The 23,535-nt window shown below is 40.2% G+C and overlaps 4 protein-coding genes across 5 annotated transcripts; 2 read left to right on the top strand and 2 right to left on the bottom strand.

Moving 5' to 3' along the window:
- Positions 1-353: 353 nt before the first annotated feature.
- Positions 354-1,833, bottom strand: LOC120824232 (transmembrane protein 69-like). The gene is made up of 3 exons (XM_040184907.2): positions 1,697-1,833; positions 1,212-1,256; positions 354-1,125 (listed from the first exon to the last, which is right to left on the bottom strand). The coding sequence occupies exons 2-3, from the start codon at positions 1,254-1,256 to the stop codon at positions 394-396; spliced, it is 777 nt and encodes a 258-aa protein (XP_040040841.2). The 5' UTR covers positions 1,697-1,833; the 3' UTR covers positions 354-393.
- Positions 1,834-3,326: 1,493 nt separating this feature from the next.
- tm4sf4 (transmembrane 4 L six family member 4) lies at positions 3,327-8,470 on the bottom strand. Its single transcript, XM_040185361.2, has 5 exons — positions 6,978-8,470; positions 6,291-6,380; positions 5,057-5,205; positions 4,174-4,354; positions 3,327-3,776 (listed from the first exon to the last, which is right to left on the bottom strand). The coding sequence occupies exons 1-5, from the start codon at positions 7,146-7,148 to the stop codon at positions 3,759-3,761; spliced, it is 609 nt and encodes a 202-aa protein (XP_040041295.2). The 5' UTR covers positions 7,149-8,470; the 3' UTR covers positions 3,327-3,758.
- Positions 8,311-17,544, top strand: LOC120823824 (glutathione hydrolase-like YwrD proenzyme). Of its 2 annotated transcripts, none has more exons than XM_040184203.2 (12): positions 8,311-8,546; positions 9,193-9,346; positions 9,443-9,596; positions 10,000-10,206; positions 11,154-11,306; positions 11,392-11,479; positions 12,297-12,375; positions 13,622-13,778; positions 13,982-14,164; positions 14,402-14,486; positions 14,883-14,978; positions 15,429-17,544. In XM_040184203.2, exons 1-12 carry the CDS (start codon positions 8,447-8,449, stop codon positions 15,572-15,574), a joined length of 1,602 nt encoding a protein of 533 aa, XP_040040137.2. In that variant the 5' UTR covers positions 8,311-8,446; the 3' UTR covers positions 15,575-17,544. The 2 variants fall into 2 exon arrangements, with proteins under 2 accessions (XP_040040137.2, XP_040040136.2); XM_040184202.2 differs by having other exon boundaries at positions 12,204-12,375.
- tm4sf1 (transmembrane 4 L six family member 1) lies at positions 17,541-23,437 on the top strand. The gene is made up of 4 exons (XM_040184204.2): positions 17,541-18,458; positions 21,081-21,149; positions 21,850-21,992; positions 22,409-23,437. The coding sequence occupies exons 1-4, from the start codon at positions 18,279-18,281 to the stop codon at positions 22,605-22,607; spliced, it is 591 nt and encodes a 196-aa protein (XP_040040138.2). The 5' UTR covers positions 17,541-18,278; the 3' UTR covers positions 22,608-23,437.
- Positions 23,438-23,535: the final 98 nt, after the last annotated feature.

The following is a 23,535-nucleotide window of genomic DNA, read 5'->3' as shown; positions in this document are numbered from 1 at the left end:
CAGCAATGTCAGTACTCCAGACGTCAGCTGTCTGATCCTGGCCGCGTCAAAGGACAAAGTGCCTCGGGAATTTGTAACATTGATCGGAACATTTGATTTCTAATTCGGATTCAGGCAAATCACCTAGTGAGTGAAATCACAAACCAAAAAGTATTTAAGATCATTTTAAAGATGGACCACTGGAATACAACCCTCTACAGTAAAGCCCTGATGAGGAAACATTCTTTATAGCCTTCTGTTCTGCTTTTACAGAAGCTAGTTCTTGCAATGATCTTTAGAATGACCAGCTGTTAACAAACCACACAGATTATAACCAGATTAACCTTTGATTAGGACCAAAGAGAGGAAGAAAGCAAGAAACAACATGGCTTTATTGCTTCATATACACACTATTTAACCTGAAAATAGATTTCTTTCTGGGTAAATTCCACTAATTAAGAGTGTACCAATGAGAGAAAAACACGCCACAGAGGACAGGATGGAGCGAAGGGCTTTGAACCAGCTTGGGTACGTGGGCAGCAGAGACAGATCATAATGCAGCGAGACTCCTAGTCCCATAATAACCATGGTGGCTGCGGGAATAATGTTGTCGCTCATGAGCATGGATCCCCACGCAAACAGGGAGGGCACCACACTGTTGGCCAGATTTATCCAGTCAGGTTTGGCTGGGCTGCTCTCAGGGAGAGCAAATCCCCAGCGAACTCCACCCAGGAAGGAAACTATTGAGGCGCCGTACGCTAACTGAGCAAAGGCCAACTCTGGAAAGTAGCTCTCAGTCACAGCCATGAACACAGCGGGGCTGATAAAAGGGATTAGTCCTGCGAAGCCAAGGAACAGGGCTGGTTTGGGACCTTTCCACAAGTCCTTCATGTCATAGCGCAGGAGAGGCATCTCTACGGGAGGTTCGAGCTTTGGTCGCTTCTTCAGCCTCACAGCGGAGGAGTGGAAATGTTGGTTCCTCACTAAAAATGGAGGCGCTCTAATCTGGTCACCGTGAGAGACATCAGTCTTCATGACCGTGAAGACAGCAGGAGGACTTCCTCTTCCGTCGTTGTCCGTCTGTGATAACAGCAGCCTTGGGGCTGATGTCCAGCATCTTTGGAGAGGACCAGCCCTATTCCAAACCTACAAATCAGAAATTCAAATGATCAATCATTAGAAATGAGAGCAAAAGAGCTTTTGAAGAAACCAAATCACAAATACTTTGTTACCTTCTGAGCTGAAAAGGCGCTTTTTCTTAATACAACAGATACCATCTGAAAAAAAATACAAAAATTATAATCTTAAAGATTACACGTGAAGTTAAGAAAAATAGAGCAAAAGAAGTAACGACAAAACACAATACGATTTCAACTTGATAAAGCCTGCAACTAATGGACGTGCTGCGTTCACCTGCTCTCGTAACCTCAGCACCGGAAGCTAACGTTACATGCAGCTCGTATAGATACACACATCTAACGTTATCTATCTGACATGTTTATATACATACACCCCCCTAAATGATTATATCTACCATATATAATATATGATGGATTCATATATCAATACATATGTCACGATTGAAGACAATTGCAGCTTAAAAGTTACTGCAGAGATAACCGACAGCTGTTAGCATTGGCGGCTAACAGCTTGACAACTAACAGCTAAATGGCTGACTCCTCCTGGCGTTTGGTTTAACATTACACGATGAACATACCGCTGTGAAAGCAGGATACCATTGGCACCTCTCGCTTAGGTTGAAAACATCATGCGACAACGTTATTAAGAAGTTCCCAGGGTCACCCAGCAGTTAGTGGCGAGACGTTGGTACGCAGACTATTTCTTCCGTGCTCGCCAACAGGCGTCCTAAATCGATAGTTCCACTACAAAACAGTGAAATAGAAACATTAAATGAAGACGTAGAAAATTATGGAAGACTGGACACACGAACTAGTTGATCAATTAATTAATTAAAAATCACTACTAGCGAGTCAGGATTTGTATTATTATTTGATTACCTAAATAGTAATCAAACATCTCCAATACATCTGAATGGTATCAAGGATTTAATTTCTGCGTATGAAGCATGATGCTGCGACCTATTTACTTGCTGCATGACACCTTATATAAGCAGGTGTGTGTCCAAATTGTATCCAAACAATCATCTAAGGTTGACTCCATCAAGTCTGTCAGGGCACAAGTCTATTTAGCGAAGGATATATGTTATAGGCAGTATCATAATCCAGACGGAGAGTAGAAAACTTGTCTTGTCTCAGACAGTCTGGGTTAGGCTCTCCAGGTCTTTGTCAAAATCTATCTGAGAACCTGAGACCAGCACTGGATCATTAGGCACTGGGCTCCGGACCAGTTGCGGACCGACACATTGTCAGCTCTCAGCTTCTCCCCTGGGACACACTGTCTAAATGTTCTCCCTCTCCTTTTGATCTATTTTCCTGAGGGAGAGTTGAGTTTTGTTTTTTTCTTTTATTACAGCAATAACCATTATAAAAATAAAGTTTAAAAAGGAGTCAGAGGCCTGTCCTGTCTTTAATTCTCAGATAATAGGCGATTCAAATATCTGGGAACAGGCAGGGAAGACGTGTACAGGGAGAAAGACATCTGGGGTTCTTGAGCAGCTTTATTTTGGCATGGTGTCTTGTCAGCCTCTTAATAACTAACGGAATGTAGTGTGCAGGCAATCTCCCTCAGGTCATTAAACCATATTAAAATGAAGGCGTGGTAGAAACTAATGTAGGCTGCTGTCGATGGATGTCTCCATCTACGCCCACATCTTTTTTTTTATTTCACATTCGTACGTCTCAAATTATCTTCAGGACGTCAAATTGGTTCTAAATTAGGCCCTTAGGTCTGTCAATCTTTACATTCCAATTAACAGCAACCATTTGGTTCGTCTTCTAAATGATAAATAATCTATAAAAATCTTGAAATTAGATCAGTCATTTGACAGACTCAGAAACATATGCTTACAAAACACATCAGACTAATTAGTAGCTCATATGAAGGTATATACTGCATATTTATCTTTTTACAAAAGAAGCCCTTTGACAGCTACATCCAGTCCTACACTGATTGATCAGTGTACACTTTCTTTCCTGTGGCACACCTAAAAAAAATAATTGTTTTGCCTCATAACAGACTGTTTCACTCGGAGGAGTGGGTGGATTTAAAGCCCTGGACTCAGGCATATATTTGTCAGTGTACGATTTCTAAGATGTAAGGTTTTATTTTATGCTGCAGATCAACTACTATGTTAATCCCTATCAGGCCTGTGCTTACAAAACCAAACTGCCCACTAGGAGGCAGTCATGCAACACCAATGAAGGTTGTTTTCTAACGGTTTGCTGCCTTTATTTAAGTTTGACTTGATGAGAAAAACAACAACATTGATTTTATCCTTTCTAATGCTCCCATCTGCTTTACATACCAACAATATGATCTTTATTTACTGACTTAGCAGAAGGGGCAAGAACTGATCAAAAATATTCTGCCGGAAAAAAATCATGAAGTAGAATAATGTTGGAAATTGATTACAACCAAAAATGCACATTCAGATTAAACAATAAAAATAAAAAGTCATCACTATTTGCTAGAGAGTAAAGGGAAACCCTTTTGAATCGGCACACTGTCATTTCAACAGTGTTGTTCATTCATTCAATACAAAATCTCAGAGCTACGGCATGAAGCAAGAAACGACTGTCATCCTCTATGGAGAGAATAGATAGAAGAAGCCTGCTGGCTCTGACAGCCGTAGGGGGCGCTCAGACAGATCCATCGCTCTGAAAGACAAAAATAATCAATGTAACCGACTTTGGTTCCCATTTAACTAGTATCACATCTCAAATTAAATGAACAATGTACAGTAGCCTATAAAAGTTACAATTGATTTATAAGCAAGTATAGGTGTTTTACCATAAGGACAATTTAGTTATACTTCCTGTGGGATCTTCATGAGTCTATGGTTTTATTTATTTATTCTCCTTTTCCTTTAGTTGACCAGGAATTGCAGAAGCCGGAATAATTGCAAAAAGATAATTTGTAAAAACAAAAACGGAACCACAAAGTGTAATAATAATCATCGCAATAATATAAATAAATTGCAGATTTTCCTTAAAACGTATCCATTTATTTTTTGCAAATTGACTGAACCGAATCGATCGAGGACTAAATACTGACCCCTCCACAGCAGCTGTCACACAGACATCCCAGCAGGCCGTTCACCACCTGCACAGCACACAGTGCCATCTGGACCAAACCCATGACCAGCAGCACGGAGAACAGAGAGACGTGCCAGGACACCACGCCGGTCGGCTTTAAACAAACCGTCTCCCAGGAACTTTTGTTGGACAGGTAGTCTCTGAGGAGGAAGAGAAGAAGAGGTTTTTGTCTGCAGACACTTTAAACTGGGAAAGAGCAGATTTGTAAGTGAATGAGCTCAACGTTTTACCGCTAATTTAATAGTTAATATTTAATGTTGAAAGTGTGAACTGTGGTGACACCAATAGAAATAAGTTTGATTTTTAAAGTAAGCTGGTTTATTGACGGTGCCAAAATATTTTGTGTGAAGGTTTAGGCAGTTTGTTCTGATGAGTTTTAAGACATCACATGTGATACTACATTGGTGTAGTGGCAAACACCCAAAAAAAACTGAATGAACAAGCAGTCTTACACAAGGTGACCATTAAAAGCTGAATGGTAAAATGCTATTCTTCTTTATTTTTGCTTTTACACCCACAACCAGCCTCTTAAAGGAATAGTTTGACATGTTAGGACATATCCTCGTTCATTTTTTTGCCATTAGGGAAATGAAAGGATCAAAGCAAATAAGTTAATTTCCCAAAAAAATCCCAATAAACTATTATTTTTTTTCTACTAGTTAAAGATAATGAAACAGAAAATCCAAATATGACAAGCAACATGATTATATTCTAAGGAACTAAATAAACGGTTGCATGTTTCCACGAAAGATAACAAATTCACATCTTTAGTGATTTATGCAGGTAATTTGAAACAGAAGTGAACAATTTTAATACTTTATTTTGAATTTTGGGTGTCTCACCCATTTGAGAAGGGAGGGTCCCAAAGCTGGACCGTGTCGTTAAACTGAAACAGACACTTAGGTCCGTGGTTTATGGCCACAGCGGAAACTATGACAGAGTAACCGGCCCCTGCAACACCCACAGCTGCAAACAGTATGGAACTCAGCATCTAGGGGGAGAAGAAGAAGTTATTGGGAATCCACACCTCAGCAATCTTTTAACATTTGTCACTATATCTATATACGCTACGTTTTTATCTTAGTGTGCAGGGGGACGGCTGAGGGTCATGGACAGAGCCGCTGAGGTGTGTGTAAAGACTTTTGTTTGCTCATTAGTTCCCTGACCCACACACACCTACACATTCCTGTAGTATTGATCAATGCGGGTGTGTGAAACCTAACAATAGCAGCTACTGTACGTGTGGTGAAGTCCCGTGAAACTCCCTTCAGAGGAATTTCTTCAAAATCAAATCAATTTCTGGGGTTGAATGTGTTATTGTGTTGTGTGTTGTCTTTATTGTATGATGTTAATCATGGTTGATTGTTACATAGTGCCATTGTGTTAATTCAACGAATCTTTAAACTTTGCTGGTAGAGCTGATTAAAAGGAAATCAAACCACACCCAACAAGTCTTAATGCCCTGTTCTCTTTCTTTTTTTATTAATAAAAATATTAATATATATTTTTTTTGCTGTGCAGAACATTCCTGTTTCTTCGTACCTATTCCTGACAAAATTTAAATAATAAAGCCTATGTGATATAAAAGTTGTGTTTGTGGCAGCGGTTACTAATAGCACAGCTCAGCCTATAACTTACGTAAATGTAAAGATGTAAATGTAACAACAACATTTTCCAAAAAGTTGATTGTGATGTCACTTGATTTGCTTTTCCAATTGTAGCCACAACAGCAACAACCGGCGTGTGTAATATACCGTTTCCACTGAGGACATTTCGACTTGTTACAGTAAAGCAGAAGTGTAAAATAATAAAAATGAATGATGGCTGAATTTCCCATATGATATGTCTGTTTGTGTTGTTCTATTGTGTGAGATAACAATTGCAGTAATTAAACAGTTGTACTCGTTTAAATTTATGATGTTGGTTTACTACCTCAGTGTTTTATTTTTTAGATTTCTCCTCCCCAACCAAAGTAAAACACCAGTTTCTGCAAAGATTTTGGAGCCCTGCATTACTGTTGTAATGTGAATAATAACTTAATCATGGTAAGAGTTAAACTCTGTAATATCTCCTCACCGCAAATCTGCGGCCACAGCTTTCGTTGCCACAGCAACCGCAGCAATCATTGTTCTTCAGACCCAGGAAGACCAGCGCGGGGAAGATCATCTGTCGCCCAAACAAACCCAAAGTACACACACGCACATATAAAAATGTCACGAAGATGACAAATTATTTGTTCCTCCATGTGCGCAGGTTCAAGAGGAAATTGAACTGCGCTCCATAATCATTAAGATATAAACTGTTGTATAACCAGTTCCTAAATTTGCCATTTATTACCCTGCACCAATTGAGCTGTTGTTCAGAATAAGCAAACCATTGCCAGTGGCTCTGGATTATTAGAATGAATGATTTTTGTTCTCATTTCTGACATTGTAGCAAACTAAAGATGAAGTAAATAGGGACAGAAAGAAAAAATGAAAATAATTTCAACATTAATTTAAATTGTAAGCAATTGTTAATTGCAACCCTAAATGCATTTTTGTTATGTTAATTATATTCTGCTTCTGATAAACTGTATCAACCATATCATGTGCTAAAGTTGCAACGTATTACTTTTAGATTTCATTTTTTACTTTACAAAAACATTAGAATAATTCAGAAAAGTTTCCTTTCTATATATAAAAAACATGTTGATTTCACAAAGTGTGAATCCTCTACTTTATACTGGCTGTTACTGTGTCAGAGTCATTTTAACATACTCACCAACACTCCAGATCCCAGAATTCCTCCAAAATACCAGACTTCCACTGTGATGTGTTCGCTGTCCACAGAATTTCCACCGGGGACTAAGAGCAGGATGTTGCACAGCACACACACAATCGACAGAGGCATCAGACTGATCCCCAGGCACTTGGCAAAGCTGCCTGAACACATCTTGACTCGGACACTTCAATCTACTCTGCAAGGAACAACTCTTGGAAGTGTCTTAAAACCCAACTAATGGTGGTCTTTCGATCTGAAAGAGCAAGGATGTCTTGCTTTGTAACACCACCATACAAGTTCTCCTTACAGCTCTAACGCTCGGTCGTTTCTTTGAAAAGCTTTGTCAGCCCTACTGAATCTTCTTAGTGAACCAGTCTGCCTCACCTGTCCCTTTTCTTTTTGGTTTGATGCTATACTTGAGCCTTTATAGCCCACATCCCCCTCACCGCCTCAGTTTTATAGCTGTTAGCTGTAATACGACAGAACCACACGCACACATATACAAACACACATGCACACGCTTGTGACTGCATGCAAACACACACATTGATGTGGGTTCACCCGCGTGTGACAGTGGTTAATGTTCTACCATGTGTTTTGTGCTAATGGAGACACAAGAGGAAGAGATAGACAGTTGGTCGATAGAGCCGAGCCCTCATGGCTGATCTACAAAACGGATACAGTGAGAACAAGACAGACTTCCTCATTAGGTCTTATCTTTAAAGTTCTATAATCATGTAGTCATTTATCATAAGTAATATTTCCTCACGTGTTACAGTTTTGTGAGGAATACAATAGGGAAACATTAGGATTTTGAGAAATGAACACAATAAAACCCCTTGAAATATGCAAAGAATAAATTGACAATCAGCTGACCACAAGCCTGTCTGGTAATGACTTTTCCATAGCTGTAATCAAGACATACGCTTTCTATGCAACCTGTAAACCTAAATTAAAGTTGATTAAATATAACTCAAATACTTGATTTCTAGAGTTTTATAATTCTATTTGCTATTTTGGTTCGTTCGGGTAATTTTAAATTGAAGGTACAAATCTAAACCTTAAGTCAATTCAAACACTTGCAAATGAGAGTTGAGCAAGTTTCCTAAAATGTCTGCTATCCATCCTACGCTTCAATGTGTTATGTCAGAACTTGGATTTTAGCTAGAGGGGGAAATGGATGCATTCAGTTTAACTTGTTATTCCGTAATAATCCCTCTTCCATTAATTATTGATAAGATAAAGTGTGGATATCATTTAAGAGAGAAAAAACAGGTTGAAGGACAACTTCCATCGATGTAATCGGTGATCTGTTTCTCTGATATCGTCCTATGTACACTGAGGCAAACTCAATCGACACCCGAGTAACCGATTAGATGTTGAGCGCCCTTCTCTGACCACAGTAGCATTTTAATTGTCCAGGTATTTCCGCCTGTTTGCTTCCAACAGTAGCTGCGAGTCGAAGCGGGATGCATACGGACTTGGCTTTCTCCTCTCGCCGGTCACCTGTTGTGTGTTTACACGGCTGCGTGGCATCGAGCCAGCCGCTAGCTTCCGGTATAGGACTGGGTAAGCGGAACACCACAGCTACGAACACCCTACGTCACGTGACGCACCAAAGGGACAATCTCGGAACATATTTGGCATTTTTCTGTTCTTCCACGCGGTAATGATATATAACCAAGAAGGAAACCAAAAACAAATACGATCATTTTCAGTTAGTTCACTGAAAAAATACCAGATTTTTCTGACCCAAGCATATTTATTTGGTCATCCTAGAAGAAGAATTAGTCCTCATACCAGAGAGCAAAGAATATTTAGCTTGAGGCTATCTACTCACTATCAAATCATTTCAGTTATTTTCCAATTCTACAAACCTCATATTGCTGGCATCCGTCCATTTAGATTTAGATTAGAGATTTCGAGATACCAATGGAGATGAAGGGATTTTTATTTGTGCTTCTCACAAAGTCAACATGGGTAATTGGTATTTGAGAAATGTTAAACCTCAAAAAAAGAAATGCAAAGCTCAAAAAAGTAAAAAAAACAACAACAAAAAGACAACATGAGAAAGATAAGTAATATTTTGAATATTTTCTTTAAAATGACTCCACAGGTGAGTTACCCAAAGTGGTTGTACATTTTCCTAAAACATATACTGATAGAGACCGTTGAGGGTCATATTAATCACAGATAGACCTGTGTTTGTTTCCAGATATCTTGAAGCGTGGCGGTAATGCAGCAGATGCTGCGGTCGCCATAGCAGCAGCGCTGTCGGTAACCGAGCCATGCAGCACCGGCCCCGGTGGAGACGCCTTCTGCTTGTTCTACAACGGAAACACTGGAGAGATCAGAGGAATAAACGGCAGGTGGGAACTCTCTTCTTTCGGTGCTTTTGTCATCTTCATGTTCAGAATGAACATGTTAATCAGAATGATTAACTGAGCCTCTCCTTGTATCCTCAGTGGTCGTTCGCCCAGAGCTCACACCCTGGACTTCCTGGAAGGGCGTGGTTACACCTCAGAGGCACCTCCCTCGCCGGCCGATGCCTTGAATGTCACAGTACCAGGCGCCCCTGCATGTTGGTGTGATACTGTACAGCTGTTTGGTAGTCATAAGGTTTGGTGTGTGTTTCTGTATCCACGTGTAAAGAACTGTACTGCGTTCTACCCAAGTAGCCCACATAACATGTACCATAATCATTCACATGACACACACAACAATGTAAACACTGTGTAAGGGGTAAAACTACTTTATTTGTGGTCAGAACTTGGCAACAAAACAAATAATTGGCATTAACTGTTCCTTTAGTTTTCAGAGCTCCTGTTTTTGAAATGGATATAAAGCAGTCATGGTTTTGAGTGAGGAGAATCATTTGGAGACTTTAGTTTTCTCTGAAAACCACCAGAGGAAATTAAAGTCTCCGAAAGGTTCTCCTCACTCAAACCATGACTCAGACTTTGTGCTCAGCAAGGTTTCCTGTGAGGTAATACGCACGTGCTTCCTCTCCCTGTTTCTCTAGCTGTCCTTGCAGGAAGTTCTGGGTGGGGCGGTGGAGCTTGCAGAGTTCGGATTTCCCGTTGCAGAGATTACGGCTCACCACTGGGCGAAATGGGTGGCAGCTCTGAGAGACGATGGGAAGGAACTGGGTGGAGACCTGCTAATCGATGGTCATGCCCCCAAATGTGGACAAGTTTTCAGGAACCCAACTATGGCCCAGACCCTGAAGGTAAATAATTCAAACTAAAACACACAGCCCATATTGATAGGTCACGTGAGCAACACTGAGCCATTTTTTATTCAACCTATTCAAATAGTGATTTAGCACAGAAGGAAATCACGTAGAACCCTAGAGAAATCGCTGCGCTGTTCCCTCGTCTTCCTAGAGATTTGATCCGTTTTCTAAAGTTGACATAGCCGTCTATCTGGGAAAACAGTGGATGTAACAAGGGACGGCATGAATAATTCACTTTGAAACCATTAGCGTGGCAGGAATGCGTTGGCAAAAAGAGGAGGACGTGGCAAATTGAAATGGGATGATGGACGAGTCTTGTGTACTTCGCCACTTCTACTCTCCTTTATGAACGTGTGTGTGTGTGGGGGGTGGGGGGGATAAAACCACGCTCAATTTGTACTTTCCTGTTACTGCCCCCTCACTATTACACAATTAATGATCTCACAACTCGTGTATTTATGATTGTTTGACTGCTTGTGTGTCACCATCAAAGAACGCGCGGGTCAACGCTCGCCTGAATCACCACATCAAATGGTCAATCCAGCTTTACAAATGCAGAAACAATGCCAAGTACGCCCATAATAAGTCCCCCCCCCCCCCCCCCCCCCACACACACACACACGCACACACAGTCATGTTCCCGAGGTTGTAGAAACAATAGCAGTGACCTCAGCCTCTTTGATGGATGGTTTCCATGGCATCATAACGGTCATTCCTCAGCGACGACTTTGTGCTTTACTCACTCACACACACCATCCTGTTAATTTGCTAACATCGTTACACCTCTAGACACTCACATCAGTGTTCATGTCACCCACATATCTTTAAAACTCAAGATTTGTGTCGCATTAATATGATATTTGAATAGTTGTGTACATGGAATGGCAGAATAGGCCGATGGATTAAACAGCTGATTGATTGGTGGATTTATGTGTCGACAGGAGCTCGGCGAGCGCGGAAAACCAGCTTTCTACCAGGGCAGAGTGGCCCAAGCGATAGTAGAGATCATTAACCGGAATGGAGGCGTTATGACCCTGGATGACCTCAGTAGCCATGACAGTGAGGTCATCACCCCCATAAGCACAGAATACAAGGTGAGGTCAGCGAACATAGACTCCCATTCTGTGTGTATTTTTGAAAACGCGGTCAGTAGATAGAACGCCTGCGTTGTGTTTTCAGGGTGTGCGTCTGTGGGAGCCGCCTCCTAACAGTCAGGGGTTGACTGCCCTGCTGCTGCTCAACATCCTGGAGAACTTTCCTCTCAAAGGTACTCACTGGCATGCTGATTCAACATACTAGAGAATCTCACGTATAGATATTAGTCTGGCCATTTGGATGAGTCAAAATCACTGCACAGACAGACAAAATGAATCATGAAATTCATATGAGCCATGGTTATATTTAGCTGGGGTTAGATACTCTCTGCCTCCACAAAATTACAAAGGAGGTGGATGGAAATAGGTTCCTGTTCTTTTCAAAATATTGAAAAGGATTGTAAAATACTGCAGCAGTTATTTCTCATTTCTTTATATTTTTTTTAACCAAAAGAACGTTCTTATTGCACTTACTCCCCCCCATATGCACTGGACAGGAACTAGGAGTAATCATTTTCTTCCACCACAAGGGGAGCCAGTGACAAGAGAACAACAACTCATAACAGAAAAAAAGAATAAAACATGTCACTTCCACGTTCCTATGAGCAGTATTGTGAATGCAAACAGAAACAAGCCCTTGGAAATATGTAGCTCCCCATTGGGCACTGCTCAGTGAGTCCTCATCAATAATAAATAAATTATCTGTAATAATAGTTATCAATAGCTCCGAGCCAAGCTCTTGCAACCCTGAGGATACGTAGTTTTGGGTAGTGATGGTTTGACTGATGGGATAATTGGCAACGAAAGTAAAAAGCTTCAATACGATAAATTCAAAAGTCATTATAAGTTTGATTTTGCATTAATCTGTTGTGTATCTGTGTGTGTGTGTGTGTATAGCTGCGGGCCATAACAGCTCTGACTACATCCATGTACTGGTGGAGGGTGTACGCTTGGCACTAACAGATGCTCTGCGTTACCTTGGTGACCCAGATCATGTGACCATCCCTCTCAAAAGCTTACTGGAAAAGAGCTACAGTCACCAGCGAGCGCAGCGCATCTGCATGGACAGGTGTGTGTTGCTTTGCGTGTATGTGTGTCTATTAGTACCAGTATGTACTCTGTTGACTTTAGATAGGACTTTAGTCTTTTTAGTTCCCCCAACCTTAATGCCAATCCCCTCGTGGCTCGGTCCTCGGTGTGAATGTTTTGGCAACAATTTGTATTTATTGGTCAGAGCTGTAGACTTTGACCGTAAGCCCTTTATCGTTTCTAAGAGAAACGGACTATAAAAAAACATTTTTATACTGGTAATAATCTTCAAACATCACATCATACACTGCATGTATCAGACTGCATGCAGAGGACTGCTTCCCGCACTTACAATTAATTTAGTATCACGTTAACAAAGTATTGTCTTCACATGCTTTATGTTCACATAATAGAGCTGGTAACTGGGGAAAAATGAAGGGAAAGCAGGAAATTATAGATAATATTTACATGCGCTGCAATAACCTACTGTTAAACCAGTGTTTACATATAGCCAGCAAACAGACATCTCAGCCAACACCTTACTGGATATATTTGAACCATGTTTTCTCTGATAGGATTATTAGCCTGACACACTGTGAGGGGACAGGGAGCGAGAGAGCACACAACTATAAAGATTATCCAAGTGATAGCCGGTGCTTCCAATATGCAAGGTGGACAGTCGGCGCCTTGTGGACCTTTTTTCTCAAATGATGAAAATCACCAGTGTTTCCCCTACTATTATATTAGGGAGCCCCCCGCCCACCAAACAGGCGTCAGATCACAGATAAGAGAAATAATTGAAGTTTATCTCTCCTACAGAACGGTTCTACACCTTGTTTTATTAGACTAATTAGACAGCCTCATTATCTTATTTACCCGACGGCATGTCAGTTCTGTCTCTACGCGGTCGCGCTTTGTCACTGCGCTCTGTATCGCGCCCTGATATGAACGCATGCAGACACATGCGCGCACACACACATGTGCAACACTCAACACTATTTATATTCATTGTGGGAGAAAAAATACATGAAGTAGTACCTGTTCTTTATCTTTCAGTGAATTTTAAAAGTACATTTATTGCTGCGCGAACATGCTAAGCAGTTGAAAACGCGTAACGTAATAGAGGAAATTACATTGCCTTTGTTTTTGGCATTGAGAGCTGTGTTGATGCGGGATTGATAACACCCTCATTCGTGTATGCTGAAACATGCTGCTGTTGCCAACAGATGAAAAAAGTAACTACAATGGCTTGTGTGTTTTTTTGATGGGTGTGTGTTTATGTTTAGGGCCATGGAAGGAGTGGAGCCTGGCCCGTCAACAGGAAGTGACACAGTCTATTTCTGTGTGATCGACAGTCAAGGCAACGCCTGTTCATTTGTCAACAGCACCTACATGGGCTTTGGAAGTGGGCTCGTCCCTACGGATTGTGGATTCTCACTGCAGGTCTGAGCGGTCAGAAAGAGGGTTTGCCATTGTGTGCATGTGAGGGAGAGAAAGGTGATTAACACAGAGTGGCAACATTAGTGGGTTTGATCCATTGGCAACCAATCTTGGACCAGACCTATGAAGACAGTGAGACTGAAAAATTTGAGTTCTGATGTTTATCACTGTTTTGTTTTCATGAAATCCCTTTTTCCTGCTCACAGAATCGCGGTGCCTACTTTTGTCTGCATCGTAACCACGTTAACTGCGTTGCTGGCGGGAAGCGTCCATTTCACACTATAATAGCTGCACTTCTCACTGACTCTGCAAGCACGTCACAAAGGCCACGTCTCCTCGCGGCACTGGGGCTGATGGGGGCATTGATGCAACCACAAGGACATGTCCAGGTACGCTGTGATCCAGAACAAACTTGCCTTTGATATAGTTCACAATAAGTTAATAAGATATGGCGCGTGCACAATTATTATTTATTCTCTCTGTGGTTTATGAATATCATCTTTTGTTTTGGCCATTTGCAAATAAGTTGCGGTTGGTTATTGAAAAGTCTTTAACTTTGAGTAAAGTTTAGTCTTATGAGATGAATGTGTTGATTCATTAACAACTGACTTTGCACCCGTGTTTAGGTGTTGTTGAACATGCTTGAGTTTGGGATGGATCCTCAAGAAGCTCTAGACGCACCAAGAGTCTGTGTGCAGTATGATCACAAAAGTATGCCATGTCCTCGGAAAACACACACACAACCAGAAACAGCATCACACACACTGACTCTGTATAGTCACATATAGAAAACAGTGAGTTATTAACCTCATTTTTATAATCACGTAAACCAGCTCTTCTAATTAGGAGTTCTGCTGTCTGGCTCTATAATCCTAATAGGAATGAATACCGATGCTCATAAAGATATACATAGTTGGGTGTGTTTTTTATTCTTATAGATGACATCATACACGTAACATGTAACTGAATTCAGACCACATCTTATGTTTTAACTCAATTTGAAATGAGATTTATAATCATTTGTGAAGTATAAATAGTATGTTGTCTGCTTGTGTAAAGCATTTGTTTGAATGATGATCATATTCTGATAAAACATTCTGTGTCCAGCTGATCAGTGGTCGGTTCATTTGGAGGAAGGGATCGGCCGGGAAGTAGCAGAAGAGCTGAGAAGACGCGGCCACAAAGTCTGCTGGCCAATTACAGGTAACTTCTTTTATTCACACAATTACTGCTTGGAGGAGTTGCATTGTAATTTTCTACATGAAAGGTAGGCTACGTCCACAGAAAGAAGACCAGTTTCTCAGTTACTGTATTTGTAGTTGAGTTTGCACTCAAGTCAAGTTTCCTTTTACGTTTGTCTCATTGATTCTTATTTAACTACAAATATGTTCTACATGTAGAAATAGTTCATGTGTTTCATTAATGGTCATGTTGATTTAATGGCCATAAACAATAACCATGGCTGAAAACACCTGGTTGAGTTGACCTGGTAATGTTTAATGTGACACTTCACCTGCTTCTGTTTCCTTCTGCAAGACCAGCACCCACTTCATGGTGGATTATAGATTATATAGAGAGATTATGTGTTTCATTACAACCCAGAAGGTAAATAATCTGTAATGCAGTGTTTTATCTTTTGCTTCAAACACACAGGCCACATGAGGGCTCAGTTTGGGCGAGGACAGATCATCACAGTTGGCGATTGGTGGAGCCCATCTGTCAATCAAGCTGATCAACCATCCAGGGTGCTTTGGGCGGGATCAGACCCCAGAGCAGATGGATGTGCCCAAGGATACTAGAGACAAGTGACCGCTCTCCTTCCATGTAGAAGTGATAATCAAAAAACATGATCGCACACATTAACTGTTGATCAGAGGTACTTTGGATATTTGGCAGTAACATAATTCACAGTTATTATTACCAAAGTACTTTCTTTGGCTTCTATAAATAACCAATCGCATTACCGTGTAATAACTTGACAACAACTCGGGCGCACAGTAGTAGCACAGTCATCATAGCATATCACACTAAGCATTAATATAGTGTATTTTTCAGCATTGAGGTAAAGATAATGATCTGTTTCAATATCGGCTATTGGGAAAACAAGGTAATTAAATATATAACCCTCAAAAATTGAGTAATGATGTGGAGTGAATCAAGTCTATTAGTGTATCTCCATTCAGATTTTTTTGTTTATTTTCCTACACTTTAAAGTTAAGTACATTTAGTGATTTAACAGTCTGTATTTCAAATGATTTGTGAAACACAATGGAGCTTGTTATAATTTTATACATTTTTACAAATGACAAATGAATTGATTTCTTCCTACCTGACGAAGAGCTGATTTAGGCCTAAAATATCTTCATTACAAAAAGAAAAGTACAATGTTTTAACTGGAGTATTTAATATAGTTGTAAAGAATGAGAGAATCAGTTATAACTCTTTTAATTTAGCCCCAGACAGGATAAATGTGTGTGTGTTCACATCACATGATCAGTTGGTCCGTCCATCATTCTGGTCCCCACTGAATATGTTAACTGTTTATTCTTTGACCCTTTCTCCAGCCCCTCCAGATCAGAGTCCAATGGGCACATTGCCATCAAATTGTCTAAGCACATTCATGCAGACCAGAGGAACAAAATGTGCACAAAAGATATATCAAAAACTCTTTTGCTCATAACCATACAATTAGCTGGACGTGTTTTTCAGATGGGATAATTCTATTACACGCAGTGTGTACGCAGTGGCTCCGTTTGGGGGTTATTGAAAAATGAGTGAGTTGTTAAACTACCTGCAAACCACTTGCACCTTGGAGCAGGAATCCAAATCATTCCACTTCTACGCAAGTCTCTTTATGTAAAAGCATGATGTTGAATTTTGTTTCATTGTTGATCTCATAACAGCTACCAACCGTACCTGGTACCAAACATTTAGCCAATAGAGATCCATGTGTTCTGTCACTCTCTTAATTAACGCGGCTTCAAACAGCTTGTTAAAGCCGGTTGTTAGTAGCCAGTTACAGCTTTTAGCTCACTCTATCTGGATGTTTTGCATTCCAGCTGGATTATAACTTAACTCACAACATGCTGGCCCCCTAATACACTCACATTACACATACACAGCACCAGTACAAGTCATGTTGTGCCTGCTAGGCTGTTTTTTCCTTCTGACCTAGAAAAAAAGCAGACTCGCCAATCGGCACTGTCAATAACGTGGGAACAAAGTATCTATGGTTTTGCTGTCATGGGAAAACCTTTACAGTCTCCGTTTGTTTAATGTTTTATTTTCTATAGTGCTTAAATGTAGCAAGTAATATTTACCTTTATGGCCTATATCCTTTCTTTTTGGCCTTTACCTTTAGTTTTTAGTTGTTTTTTTTTGTTTTTTTTCTTCCCGGAAAAGTTCCCATTTTGGACAATGCTGTTTTCACTGAATTATTTCTATCCTTTTCCTATTTATACACCAGCAATGTTTTTGTAAGTGTTGGAAAATGACCTCACTAGGGTTCACAGGGATTCGCTATTTTGGTTTCAAGTTACTGTACAGATCCAAAACAAATGGTCCGTTTATAAAATATGATCTATTTTGACAGATTTCTTTTCTAAAATTAGCTCCAACCTTGATAGCATCATTGACAATGATCCAGCAACATAACTTTCTCACATTCTTTTCCTTATTCCATTTTGTTGATAATACGTCTGTACGTTTCATTTCTTATTCAGCACTTTTAAATGTAAGAGCGTTACAATAAACAAAAAAAATATGGCCATTACTTTATCACCATAACATTTTGTGGAAGTCACATATCAAGATAAACATGCCGACTATTTGCATATTTTATCTTGTTTCATCAGACTACTAACATTTAGTCTTGGGGCTGTTTGATGAAACAGGCACATTTCACCTGATGTTCTGAGAAGTTGTGACACAGTTTTCTGAAAATACCTTTCTGACACCTTATTGAAAATATTAGCAGTAATCAATAGTGTATGCCAATTGTAATTATTAAGTAATTACACTTACTTGGGTGCATATACTGTATACCGTACGACTTTGTAACCCATGTGAAAATAAGGGATTAGGAAAACTGCTGGACTGCCTCAGTCATTCTAATGAAAATGTATTTTGTGCGGCTCGGCTGACTAAGAGGCTGTGGGAATCACGCACACACAAGCGCAGCACGCACACACAAACGGAGCGCACAGGCTTGAAGGATTTTCTTCTCATCTTTGGCTGAGGTCCGTGCAACTACGGACAGCCCCCCTTCCTGTGACTGTGCTTCCTTCAGCACGTCGTTTCATGGCAGAACTCCCTCTGGAAGGAAGGAGAATCCGTTAAAAACACACTCTCACACACTCGGCAGTCACTTGTTTTGGTTTCCTTGGCCCCCCCCAACCCCCCCAGCTGGCGCGACCCTTCCCTCCCCGACTTCCTCTTGCTCTCCTCTGGTCCACTTCAGTTCTCTCCTCGCTGCGGTTGTGAGTGTTCTTTTGCGGGGGAGCGATGTGTTGTTCGGTGGGTTTCGCCCGGACTCTGGGCTTCGGCCTGCTGCCTCTGGCCCTCTGCTGCATCCTGGCCCACCTGCTGCTGCTGTTTCCCATGGGAGAGATCAGCTACCTGCGGGAGGACCGTCTGGCAAGCTACGTCTGGTACTTTGGTGGACTTGGAGGAGGGGGAGCACTGGTGAGTAGAACACATGCTTTTATGTTCTCATCACATGGACTAAACCTTTTGGTTAGTCCCTTAGTTACATTTCTCTGAGTACACTCAGTTTTTTATTGTTAGGTGTTATATTTAATTTGGTTGGATCATCAGATTTGTATAGGTATGTTAAAACATACACCAAACCTTGGGTGCTGTCACATATTTGGAGGAAAGGATACTCCAAAGTAGAGTCTCATTGTTTCATCTGTGCCAAACAAAATATGGTGTGGTTACCCTTTTTTTCAAAGCTAAACTTTATGATCAGTAAATAACTTTTCTTTAACTTAAAGGAGTCGAAGCTCAACAGTTTTGTTATTAGAGTTGTTTTGGGCGTGAGGGTTTACATTGACACTTATGAGCTGTTTCGTAAGATCTGTGAAGCTTCAGTGGTCATGTGACACGTATGTACAGGTTCACGTTTTCTCATTCAATTCAAAGTCGCAGTGTGTTGAAAACTTTTGACCAGGTCATAAAGAATATGCTGTGTCAGATTAGATCATTTTGCCTTCAAATGAGGCCAAACAATATGGATTTAAGTTTAACTAAGGTCACTGGTACTACGTGGTGTGACTCATCTAAATAATAAAATAAGATCTTTTGACAAAAATAGGTTTAAATGTCAGTTGCTTCCCTTTGAGAACCAGTCGGTCGAGTGAGCACTTTGAGAACAATGGAGTTTTGTCTGAATTCACAGTTAATCTGTCTGCTACTTGCTGCTGATCGGATGGGTCAATGCTCCGACTGGTCAGGAAGGAGCTGCTGTACTTTTAGTTGGTTTTAAGGAGGAACAGAGGAGAGATTGTATTTCCCCGAACAAGAGTAACCTTGTTGACCAGCAGAGCCCTTGTGTTGAGTACACAAAACTGTCCTCTTTAAAATGTTTAGATTTGTGTTCATTTATTTGTACAAAATAAATAAATCTGACTTTCTCATGTTGAACCATTTAGATTTCCCTGCAGTTACTTTAGGCTGTCAAAACAGCTAAAATATATGACGGGTTTTCAACTGCAGTACCTCGTTATTCGAAATCTCTATTCTTAGAAGAATCTAAAGCAAAATTACTGTGACGAAATAGCACATCAATTGAAGACCAGCCATTTATAAACAGGAAGAGGATGCAAAGCAGCCATCGATGAATGAATACAGGTGTTAACCTCAAAATGTTCTTTTCACATGCTGCCAATTCATGCAAATATTCCACAATGGAAGTTTGTATTAACGGCACAGTATGAAATGGTTATGGATCACAAAACAGTGTTCTGACTAGAACATGAGGATTAATTAAATCAGGAAAATTCAGAAAGAAAAGCCACAAAGGGTGAATCTGTACTCAAATCTGTACATATTCTGGTTGCATCTAATTTTAGAAGATAGAACTTATTATTAATAATGTTTTTTGTTTTTCTGAGATGACCCGCTGTGCTTGTTCTTTCCCCTTTGAGCTTTTCCTTTGTTTGTACAAATGACAGATATCTAAAGAGTACATTGAACCCTTCTGAGAGAAATCTATCTTGAGCTCCCTTCCTTCCTCCTCCCTCCCTATTCTCACTTCTTTTTTCTCTCTCCCGTCCTTTCTCGGCCTGCACTTCCCTCCGTATGCTTAGCATCGCTCTGCCTCATCTTAAGGACAGTGCTGACATTGAGGATGTGTATGTGACGATCCCTGTGAACTTTGTGTCAGTGTTTGTGGAAACTTTGGAACTTCCCTCCCTCTGTTGGGATGTGAACTTCCAAGTTCCAAGTCCTTGGCCACTGGGAAAGCTACAGCACAGGAAACAGGGAGAAGAGAGGGAAAAGGGAGGGCGGGATAGTAAAATAGTACCCAGACACAAAAATGTCAAGGATTGCCATTATTTCTCTTTCTTTTCCCTGCAGTTGTCCTGCAGAAAGGCTCCCCACACCACTACATTAGTTGTCAACAATTAGATTGTTACAATCTGATTAACTACATTTGCAATTGCATGTATGGTTTTAACAGGATGAATCCTAATGGTCACTGGAAATCATCCTTTTATAACCATACTGTTATTTAGCGGCAACAGTAGGTCACATGTGCAACATTTTAATTTAGAATAACTTTAAATCTGATTTATACGTTAATGCTAATATAGAATGCTGTATTAATTCCTTGTTCACAGTGTAGTGCCCCATATTTTCCTTCTTTGTAATTTGAAATGCTACATGATGCTATGTGCTAGCATTTGGTTTAAAGCATGAAAAAAGGCCTGAGAAGAACTGATGCTGACAAAGTTGAAAGAGAATAATATTGCCCAAAAAACATTGAGAAATAGTGCCTCCTTATAGGCAATTTATCTTTTAGGTGATGTCCATATGAACAATACTTCTTTTAACAAGGACAGTTGGGACAAAACATGTGTGGAGGCTTAGGTGCTCCATGTGCACTGTATGTGTGTACTGTAGGGCTGGAGGTGATGATATACCTCCAGCAACTGCTAGATGAGAAAAGTAAGATCGCTAATCCTTTTTTGTTAAAGAATGTGATTATTAGCCTAGCTTACGTATTTGTCATCTCGTGCTCTGTGTATATATATGTGTAAGTTTCATGTATCTCTGTAACAAAACCTGACTCTGTGTTTCCAGATGCTGGTTCCAGCTGTGGTCTTCATCACTCTGGGGAAATGTAACTGCTGTTGGAATGAAGGCTTAATGGTAAGGGACTTACCAAACACCAACCATCAATTACACTTAAAATCTGCAGTAGGTACTGTATGCTAAGCCAAGTCTGCACCACAACTGCAGGAGTAGTGAAAGTGATGCTGAGCAAAGAAGCTACAAACATACTGTGTTCATGTTCAAAATGCTATTTGACATATTTCATTGGGTAATAAACAATTTCATGTATTTGGGGAAATCCTCATTTACTAAACAGTGGCTCTCTAAACATATAAAACTGTGTATATATATTTCTGTTTTGCAAGACAGATCATTATTCAAGCATAGTTTATATCCGGTTGTTCTGTCTTTATACCCCTTGCAACTCGTAGTATCCCCATTTATCTGTCAATTGTGTTGTTTTTTTTCTCACCTCTTGGAGAATATTATTCAACAGTTAAGCCGGCCAACACTGTGTCCTTATGAGTTGGAATGTTAATGCTAATCAGCTGTATTAACTCAACAAGGGTCCCTTGTTACTCCAAACTCAACAAAGTAAGCCTGGCTCACACTATTCAAGCCACATGCACAGCTGCTGTTATGTGTGACTGTGTCTATGTGTGTGTGGTTGTTTCTATGGCAGCTGTCTCTTTATCTGATCTATGAAACCGATAAATTAAACCCTTTATGGTTCTACAGAAAGGCATTCCAACAAGTTTCTTGTTCTTCTTTAAAGCCACTTTGTCTGTGTTTCCAGATGTGCGGGTCAGTGCTTGCAGCTGTGGTTGGCCTACTGGGATCTGGTTACTGTTTCGTCATGTCAGGATTTGCCTTGGTGCAGGGTCCCCAGTGCTTCACTTCTTATGGATGGACGTACCCCTTTGCAGACCAGGGTGGCAGGTAGAAAGATGCTCTGTGTGTGTGTGTGTGTGTGTGTGTGTGTGTGTGTTTGTCTTGGGGGTTAATGAACGGGGAGAATGTTTTATTTTCTATAGTGCTTAAATGTAGCAAGTAATATTTACCTTTATGGCCTATATCCTTTATTTTTGGCCTTTACCTTTAGTTTTTAGTTGTTTTTTTTTGTTTTTTTTCTTCCCGGAAAAGTTCCCATTTTGGACAATGCTGTTTTCACTGAATTATTTCTATCCTTTTCCTATTTATACACCAGCAATGTTTTTATAAGTGTTGGAAAATGACCTCACTACAGTTCACAGGGATTCGCTATTAGCATATATGGTTCAATAGGTGCTAAAATGGTACATCCGTATTTTAAGTAACTGCTCTGTGTGATGGAGGTTTCTCTCTCTGTGTCCCAGGTACCTCCTACAACCGGAGACGTGGTCCCGGTGTCTTCAGCCGCTTAACATCGTGGAGTGGAACGTGACTCTGCTCTGTGTCCTGCTGGGCCTGGCTGTGCTCGAGTTCATCATCTGTCTCTTACAGCTGGGAAACGGTTTAGTGAACGCCGTCTGCAGGCCCTGTTGCTACAAGCAGGAGTATAGTCTTAATGCGTAGACTAACACACACATGTATGTAGACCTACGGATGTAGTGCATGTGCACACACAAACCAATCACACATTTAACATGTATGTAGACGTACATGACATTAATTAACACTCGCATAAGCGGATGTCTGCATATAAAACCTCATGTGTGCGCGTACAATTTAATTACACACCTTACTTTGACACTGCCACAGTACACGTCAGTGTAATCACTATATTTTCAAGCTTTTAATTTGCCCTGTTCAAGTGGCAATAATCAGTATGCATTCATTGATTATGATTATGATGATGAGCTTTTCGGGTGCATTGAGTCTCAACTTTTTAAAGGCAATAGGTTATTTGTACATAAAAATGTAGATATGTGTGAGTCTGTTTCTTGAATACTCCATCGAAAATATAACTGAAATTAAATTAAATTCATTCTCAAAGAAGATAATGATGATGATAAAAGTATTATTCATATCATTAATAATATTCTGTTTACTTAAGAATACAGCCACATATTGTTTGATAATGCAGGGGAAGACATTTTTGATGGTGAACTTGCGAGGAGAGATCCATATTTCTGTTTTTTAGTTGTTCATCAGGCTCATGGCTGATTATGTTGATACAGCAGGAAGTGGTATCTATGGAATATTTGTGTTTGTTCGTATATTTGTTAAAACTTTCTGAGCATTTTGTTTGTAAGTTTTCTTCACTTGCTAGATCAGTGTTAACAGACACAGACAGACAGTGTTAACATACATTTTATATATATATATTTTAGTGACATATTTTTATAATGTTTCTTTGTTTGTTCCGCCTTTAATTAAAAAAAATACTATTCCCATTTCCAGTATCCAGTTACGTTTGGCTGATCTTTGTCCATATAAACAGGTCCCCTGTTCATAATTGGCAAATAGTCCACTTTTAGTGCACTCTGTACATTTGTCTGCA

This window comes from Gasterosteus aculeatus, chromosome 8 (genome assembly GCF_964276395.1).
Source record: "Gasterosteus aculeatus chromosome 8, fGasAcu3.hap1.1, whole genome shotgun sequence".
Lineage (NCBI taxonomy): Eukaryota > Metazoa > Chordata > Actinopteri > Perciformes > Gasterosteidae > Gasterosteus > Gasterosteus aculeatus.
This window is presented reverse-complemented; position numbering and strand designations above follow the sequence as displayed.

Excerpts from the sequence above, each read along its gene's own strand:
- tm4sf1 (XM_040184204.2), top strand. The coding sequence starts at position 18,279 with ATGTGTTGTTCGGTGGGTTTCGCCCGGACTCTGGGCTTCGGCCTGCTG. Across the intron at positions 18,459-21,080 it reads TTGGAGGAGGGGGAGCACTG|ATGCTGGTTCCAGCTGTGGT; the intron begins GTGAGTAGAACA and ends CTGTGTTTCCAG. Across the intron at positions 21,993-22,408 it reads TTTGCAGACCAGGGTGGCAG|GTACCTCCTACAACCGGAGA; the intron begins GTAGAAAGATGC and ends TCTGTGTCCCAG.
- LOC120823824 (XM_040184202.2), top strand. The coding sequence starts at position 8,447 with ATGCATACGGACTTGGCTTTCTCCTCTCGCCGGTCACCTGTTGTGTGT. Across the intron at positions 8,547-9,192 it reads AGCTTCCGGTATAGGACTGG|ATATCTTGAAGCGTGGCGGT; the intron begins GTAAGCGGAACA and ends GTTTGTTTCCAG. Across the intron at positions 10,207-11,153 it reads CTATGGCCCAGACCCTGAAG|GAGCTCGGCGAGCGCGGAAA; the intron begins GTAAATAATTCA and ends ATGTGTCGACAG.
- LOC120824232 (XM_040184907.2), bottom strand. The coding sequence starts at position 1,256 with ATGGTATCTGTTGTATTAAGAAAAAGCGCCTTTTCAGCTCAGAAG. Across the intron at positions 1,126-1,211 it reads GCGCCTTTTCAGCTCAGAAG|GTTTGGAATAGGGCTGGTCC; the intron begins GTAACAAAGTAT and ends TCTGATTTGTAG.
- tm4sf4 (XM_040185361.2), bottom strand. The coding sequence starts at position 7,148 with ATGTGTTCAGGCAGCTTTGCCAAGTGCCTGGGGATCAGTCTGATGCCT. Across the intron at positions 6,381-6,977 it reads TTCTGGGATCTGGAGTGTTG|ATGATCTTCCCCGCGCTGGT; the intron begins GTGAGTATGTTA and ends TTTGGGCGACAG. Across the intron at positions 4,355-5,056 it reads GACCCTCCCTTCTCAAATGG|AGACTACCTGTCCAACAAAA; the intron begins GTGAGACACCCA and ends CTTCCTCCTCAG.